This window comes from Onychomys torridus, chromosome 3 (assembly GCF_903995425.1).
Source record: "Onychomys torridus chromosome 3, mOncTor1.1, whole genome shotgun sequence".
NCBI lineage: Eukaryota > Metazoa > Chordata > Mammalia > Rodentia > Cricetidae > Onychomys > Onychomys torridus.
The window spans coordinates 128829481-128837363 of record NC_050445.1 but is presented as its reverse complement, the minus strand read 5'-3'; the positions used below and the strand labels follow the sequence as shown (position 1 = coordinate 128837363).

At 38.3% G+C, this 7883-nt stretch overlaps 1 gene segment (V, D, J or C); it reads left to right on the top strand.

The window, feature by feature from the left end:
• The first annotated feature begins 4973 nt into the window (after positions 1-4973).
• LOC118580169 lies at positions 4974-5510 on the top strand. The segment is given in 2 exon segments: positions 4974-5022; positions 5200-5510. Coding segments are annotated over 2 exon segments (360 nt in total).
• Positions 5511-7883: the final 2373 nt, after the last annotated feature.

Sequence of the window (7883 nt, the reverse complement as noted above, 5' to 3'; positions counted from 1 at the left end):
GTGGGAGTGTCTCTGAATGTTGTGCCCGGTCTTGGGACCTTTTACCTTCTACTGGGATGCTTGACTAGCTTGATAATAAGGGTTTGTTCCTAGTCTTTTGTAGCATGTTATGCCATTTTTCATTGATATCCCTGGGAGGACTGCTATTTTCTAAAATGAAACAAAGGAGCAGTGGATCTAGGAGATATAGGAGGGATGAGAGGGGACTGGGAGGAGTGGAAGGAGGGGAAACTGAGATTGGTGTGTATGGTTGCAGAGATGAATAAATAAAAAGAAACAAATTCAAGATCATTTAAATAAGATGTTAGAAACTCAGGACAAGCATTTGCAGCTGAGGACCCTGGACCACAAATGTTCTCTCAAGTGTCATCCATTCCCACCTTCATCAGTTACAACACCCCTAGCATTGCTTCTAGAACATGATGATGGTGTGTGAGGGCCTCTCAGCAAACAGGACCAACTGAAGGAAAAGCTGAGTAAAAGTTCATCCCCTCCAACATGCCTCACTTTCTGAACATTACTAAGCATCAGTGTCAAGGAATTGAGAAATGTCTTCTGGCTAAATTCACCCCTTTAATGTTATGTATTGGCCCTATTTGTCTCTATTTTGAGGTTATTTCAATTCATTTAGCAAATTTATTAGTATATACTCAGCTACCTCTTGTTTTCTATCTTCGTTTTCTCCAAACTTTCATACTCTTGTGTCTTTTTCATCCACTCCAGGGCTTTAACCCCTAGTTAAGGCTAAAAATCTTGTGGGGCCTCTGTATACACAGATCATATTTCTTTAATTACTGAAGCAAAGATTGTCACATGGAAAATTAAGTTTTAATATGTTTCAACTTCATGATCTCATTTGTTTCAAACTACCTAACGAATATTTGTTCCAATGCTCTACTTTCTATTCAAGCTAAACGTCAAAGCACAAACTATTTGAAATGAGGCAAAGTGATGTAAACCCTTTAGAGCAACAGTGTCCTTTACCTTCAGTTTCAAAACACAAACTCTGTGGTGCTTTTGTGTATAAATACAGATAATCTCTCCCAACATGTGTATATTAATTGTTTATGTATCTCAGTTACAAAATTACCAAAGAGAAAAAATGAAAAACAAAAAACTAAAAGACTTATTGATTCCTGAATACATTCCCATTGTATGCTTTTACTCCAAACCATATTAGGCTGCTTGACTCTGATACTGATATAATCAGCGTAATTATGAATTATAAATATATATTTGAAGGTCTCTCAAGGAAGGAGAAATACATCCTACTGTTGGGAACTGGATATATGTCAGCTTCATCTGGGTGCTAGCAGGTTGTTAGTTACACTTTTCAGTGTAGATTATATGCCTATGTAACATTCAGAAAACATTAACATCATTTATTTGTAGGAATGCCAGTCTTCAAAGACTGATACTGTAATGTGGCCATCTTCACAGATGTTAAAGTTTCTCACAAAGACTTACATGGGGAGTGTCTTAAATGCGAAGTTAGGTTTTCTGTCTCTGTGAAGAGACACCATGGCCACAGCAACTCTTAATTCACTATCATCATGGTGGGATTATAGCATGCAGGCGGACACAGTGCTGGAGAAAGAGCTTACTGTTTTACAGAACGATATGCAGGTAACAAGAAATAGTCTGAGACACTAGCCATAGCTTAGCATATATATATTGAGACTTCAATACCCACTTGCAGAATGACAGCCCTTTCTCTACCTAGACCATACACATTCCAACAAATCCATAACTCTTAGTATCACTCTCTTTGGGAACCACTTTCTTTCAAAAAACTACATTCCACTTACTATCCCTTAAATACTTGGTGCATATTGAGAATGATGGTTATTCAGATAACTACATCTTCATGAAGCTCCAGCCTAGGGCTTCTGTTAAATATAGCAGTGATATAGATAAAATGGGATGAAAGGGTAAATTAATGAACTTACTTTTAAAGAGCAACAAGTTGTTTAAAATTTTTTACATTGGTATAGATTTTAGACTATTGATACAAACTTAAAGTTAATTTTTTATACTGTGTGTATATTTCTACTCTTGTTTAAAGTATTATGTTTGTACAGCTCATTTAAAATTGCAATGGATAATTAAAAATAGATTAATAATTAGTCATCTATGATAATCATATCCGTACCCATGTTAGGTAAGTCTTCTAGGTATACACAGAGATATTTCAGATAGATTGGTAGTCTTCAAATACTTCAAAGACCTACAGAATATGGCATTTAAAATATTTTAAAAATTTAGACTTTCTGGACAGTGGGACATGTCTGCACCTGACATTACCGATTTACTTCAGAGAGAAAGATGGGCATTGAAGACATACCATATGGATTTTATCTTCGTCTTGGCAAAAATAGCCGTTTTGGCAAGAAACTGTTCCTCCCTGGGCTGCTTGATCAACTAGACATGCAGGACTCATAAAAAGGTGACCACTGAACTTTGCTTGACAAAATGGTCCTTCAGGTTCCTGCTTTGCAGAGGAACTGCCAGACATTCTACAGGACACTAAAAAAAGTGACCGAGATACTTGGTAGCCCTGTTAGCTAAAGACAGATGCCCCAACTTTACAAAAGCACATTAGGTGACTGTCCAGACTGCCAGCTGTCTCTGTCTACCCTCCAAGACTCCCAAAAGTTGCTTGCATCCTTCTCCCATTTCTCAGGTAATATATCCTTCTGAGGTCTTTGATGTTGTTGAAGACTAGATAGTTATAATTTCCTCAGTTATGATAAAAGATAAGTTAAAAATAAAACCTTACACTCACAAATATAAGATAGATAGGATATCTTTAATATTGTAACTGTAATTATTGCTTGATAATTGTTTTGTTGTCTGTAATTTTACTATATAAAAGTTAAAACCTTGCTTTTTGAAAAAAAAAAAGACAAAGGGAAGTGCTGTGGGCTGTTCAAGCATGTCAAATGTGTTGCTCTGATTGGTTAAAATAAATAAAGTGCTGATTGGCCAGTAGCCAGACAGGAAAGATAGGGTAGGTGGGACAAAAAGGAAGAGAATTGTGGGAAGTGGAAGGCTGGGTGTAGTTAGAGTTTTCCTGTCTGGCCCACAGTCAGGACAAATCTCTCTCACTGGCCAGGCCCATAGATGCTCAGAACCAACCATACAGAAACTTACATTGTTTACAAACTGTATGGCCGTGTCAGGCTTCTTGTTATCTACTTCTTCTATCTTAAATTAACCCATTTCTATTAATCTATACTTTGCCACATTGCTTGTGGCTTACCAATGTCTTCACATGTTGTTTGTCATGGCAGCAGCAGACAGTGTCTCCCTCCCAGCCTTCCACTTCCCAGAATTCTCTTATCTCTTGTCCCTCCTATACTTCCTGCCTCGCCTGGATGAGAGAGATGTAAGGTACAGGTAAACCACGAGCCACATGGCAGGTTATAGATTAATAGAAATGGGTTAATTTAAGACAGAAGAAGTAGATAACAAGAAGCCTGTCATGGCCAAAGAGTTGATAAGTAATATAAACATATGAGTGATTATTTTATACATGGGTTGTGGGACCATGGAGGCTTGGTGGCAACTAGAGAGAAGATCTCCAGCTATGCAGCAGTTGAGAACAAATGATAGCTGCTACAAAATTGGTACCTGCCTTTCTATCCATTTCAGTGTGGGAGAGGCTTGATAAATCCAATAGTGGCACAAATATTATGGGAATAATCAATTTTTTGTTTGTTTGTTGTTTTGTTGTTGTTATTATTATTATTATTATTATTATTATTATTATTATTATGTGTTTTAATTTTATACATCAGCCATGGGTTCCCCTGTCCTCCCCCGTCCCGCACCTACCCCCACCTTCCCCCATCCCCTCCCCTCCATTCCCATCTCCTCCAAGGCCAAGACTCCCCTGGGGATTAATTTAAACCTGGTGGATTCAGTACAGGCAGGTCCTGTCACCTCCTTCCAGGCTGAGCATGTGTCCCTGTGTAAGCCCAAGGTTCCAAACAGCCAGCTCATGCACTAAGGACAGGTCCTGGTCCCATAGCCTGGGTGCCTCCCAAACAGATCAAGCTATTCAATTGTCTCACTTATCCAGAGGGCCTGATCTAGCTGTGGGCTCCACAGCCATTGGTTCATAATTCATGTGCTTCCATTTGATTGGCTGTTTGTCCCTGTGCTTTTTGCAATCTTGGATTCAACAATTCATGCTCTTACAGTCCCTCCTCTTTCTCCACAGTTGGACACCTGGAGCTGCACCTGGGTCCTGGCTGACCCAGTCTGGTGATCAGATGACTAAACACCCTAACATTCGTCTTGAAACTCTCATCCAATAACTGATGGAAGTGGATGCAGAGATCCATCCATTTCAATGGGAGATTATTTCCCCTGTTCTTCAGGGGATGGTGTAGATGCTTGACTGTTGCAGAAATGTCACAAAGCAAATGAAGGTTCCATATCACACACTTGGATGCTGGTTTTCTAAGTGCTTTGGGGGCATGGTCATCGGATTAGACTGGAATGGGTGAGTGAAGTCTCAGCTGAGCAACTTCCAGTAAAACAAGAAGTGGATAAGGCTGCTAAAAGTTCTATGAGAACGTTATAATCAGGCACCCTCAACACAGCTTTATCATGGAAGAAATATGCCCCCAACTACTCAGTAGAACATGCCTCACTGAGTGGATCAAATTATGCCAATCTTCACAGAGATACATGGGTAAAACTATAGGATAGAGATATGCATCATGAAGTAGAAAAAGAAAAACCGAAATTTTCTTCCTTATCAGTGTAATGTCTTCAAATAAGTAGATACTTCCCTGGATTCACCCAGTTTGCCATGCTTAAGGGGCCACGGGAATTTATAAGCCAAGAACTGCCTAGATTATATCTTGCCATTTGCATACTTCAGAAACCACAAATGGTTTACAGCTGTTTTAAAGGGATGTACTTATGAGAAGATTAGCCTGAGACTAAGAGTAGAAAGCACAATGGATTTTCAGGTGCGGATTTTCAGCTTCCTACTGATCAGTGTCACAGGTAAGAGAGGGGAGGGCATTTGAGCTCAGAATCCACAATTCTTTTCCCTAGGGAACCTTGAGATTAAGATAACACTTTTCATTTTCTTTCTTCTGGATATCAGGTGGTATGAAGCTATTTTTATATGTCTATATCTAGTAACATCTCTTCCTTTTCATTGTCTTTCCCTGCTCACAGTGTCCAATGGACAAATTGTTCTCACCCAGTCTCCAGCATCCATGGCTGCATCTCAAGGGGAAAGGGTCACCATGACCTGCAGTGCCAGCTCAAGTATGGGCTCCAATTACTTGCACTGGTACCAGCAGAAGCCAGGAGCCTCCCCTAAGCTCCTGATTTATAGCACATCCACTCTGGCTTCTGGAGTCCCAGCTCGCTTCAGTGGCAGTGGGTCTGGGACCTCTTACTCTCTCACAATCAGCAGCATGGAGGCTGAAGATGCTGCCACTTACTACTGTCAGCAATCGAGTAGTTACCCACCCACACAGTGATACAGACTGGAACAAAAACCCTTTATCTCCCTAGGGCTCAGCTGCTTCTTCCTAGTGTTGAAATATGGCCAAGGGTTTGATGGCAATTATGCACACAGGGTGCTTTATGCCCTGCTTTACAAGGTCATTTGCATCTTTGGGTAACTTAGTATCTCCATAATATATGACTCTACTTCAGTGCTGATATCCTTTGGCCAGTGTTTGTTTATTCTCTATTTTGACTCTATCTGTTGAAGGCAAGTGTAGCAGGCCCTTCCTTCAGCCATTTTACTGGAATTCTCCAGGAGCCCTCATACCTTGTTTCTTCTACCTACACTGATCACAGGATCTTCTCTGGCATTTATCCTTCAGGGCAATCAGTTACTAAAAGTAAACTGCCTGTGTTATGTTAATTAAAAGTAGGATCCATCTTTCTCTATCTTCTGATTTTCCTTACTAGTCTTTCCCAACAATAGTGTCTTGTCAATTTATGCTTGAAGTGATTTTCTCTCCAAAAAAATTCATGACAATCATATATTGTATTACCTTTCTTTTCTCATAACAAAGCACTGAAACAGTCTACTAACAATGAAATCAAAACATCAGCAGAGAACTAATAAATGGTTAATAAATATTTCCTTTTTTCTATCTAATTATTATTATTATTATTATTATTATTATTATCATTATTATTATTACCCACGTGCAAACACAAATACACACACACACACACACTCACACACGTGCATATGTATAGAACAACATTCTGGAGTCAGCTCTCCCCTTTCACCATGTGGGTCACAGTCATTGACCTCAGTTTGTCTGGCTTCATTGCAATTGTCTTTGCCTGCTGAGTCATCTTTATCACCCTCAAATGTTTTCTTGTAAATTCTGAAAAAATAGATCAAAGTACAATAAACACTAAAGTACAGAAAAATTGTATGCACACATTGGTTAACAGAATCCATTCTGTAAAATGATCATTCTACCAAAAAGAACTTGTAGTACAATGAAACCATGATAACATCTTCACACATAGAGAAAAGCTAATATTGATATGGAAACTGAGTCCAAAAGAATATTGCTGGGAGGCAATACCATAACTAATCTTAAGTAATATAACAGAGCAAGAATTAAGCAGTCTGAAATTAACATAGAAAAAACTCATAGATATATGAAACAGATCTGAATTCCCAGATTATGTCAAAGCAACTAGAGTTAACTGCTTGACAAATAGAGAAAAACTCAAACTCACAAACAAATGAACACACAAGAAAAGAAAATGATGTTAAAAATTAATGTATACATATAGAATATGAAACTAGACCCCATCTCTCACCAATAAAAAAAATTAAATTCTCAAATGTTCAAATAACTCAATGTAAAACCTACCCTGAGGAGATTTCTCCCAGTGTTCTGGGGGAAGATGCTACAAGTGGATAAGATAATAATCTGAGGGATATCAAATAAATTTAAGCACACCAAACTGTTTAGTCCACTCACTTTATTCTTCTAAGTCAATTCTATCTACACGACTTCCTTTCTGTTCTCATACTTAGCTGCTCTCTGTCCCTTCTTCTGCTGCTTTCTCATTGTTCTTAGTTCTTCTCTATCTTTGTTCTTCCCTTATTCTTCTCCCCCACCCCAAGCATGTATATACATACACATACATGTATACATGTCTCTGTTTTTCCTGGTCTCAGGACTTTCTCCCTCCTTTAGGGTTGCCTTGTCCAGCCTTGATACATGGGTTGTGCCTAGTCTTTAGCGTCTGGTTATGCCTTGTTCAGTTGTTATCCCTGGGAGGACTGTTGTTTGTTTGTTTGTTTGTTTTGTTTTGTTTTTTTGTTTTGTTTTGTTTTTTTCTCAAAGGAAACAGAGGAGCTGTGCATCTAGGAGAGATGGGAGGTGTGAGAGCAGAATGGGAGGAGTAGAAGAAGGGGAAACTGAGGTTAGGATGTATGGTAAGAGAGATGAATAAATAAAAATTAAAAAATAAAAACAAAACCAATGAGCTCAGGATCATTTAAATAAGATCCAAGTCTCAGAAAATGTGTAGATGGCAGAGTAACACCACAATACACAATGCCTCTCTCTCAGCCTATAGTAAATATTATGTGTATATAGGTTATATATCCAAGTTATATGAACAGTTTAGATAGTTTAATGCATTGTCATTGCTCTCATAGATGAAAGTCTCTGAACCATAAAAAACAGTTGTGAAAAATAAACAAATAAATAATAAAGCAGTAATGTTATTAAAGATCATGTGACCAGCATTGGTGGACTAGATTTTTTTCCTATTATTTTAGCTAGTGAGTAACTTTTGTCTATTTTATTTTAACATTTCTTTGAGTCTAATTTAGTTGATAAACATTTCTTTCTACATGCCAG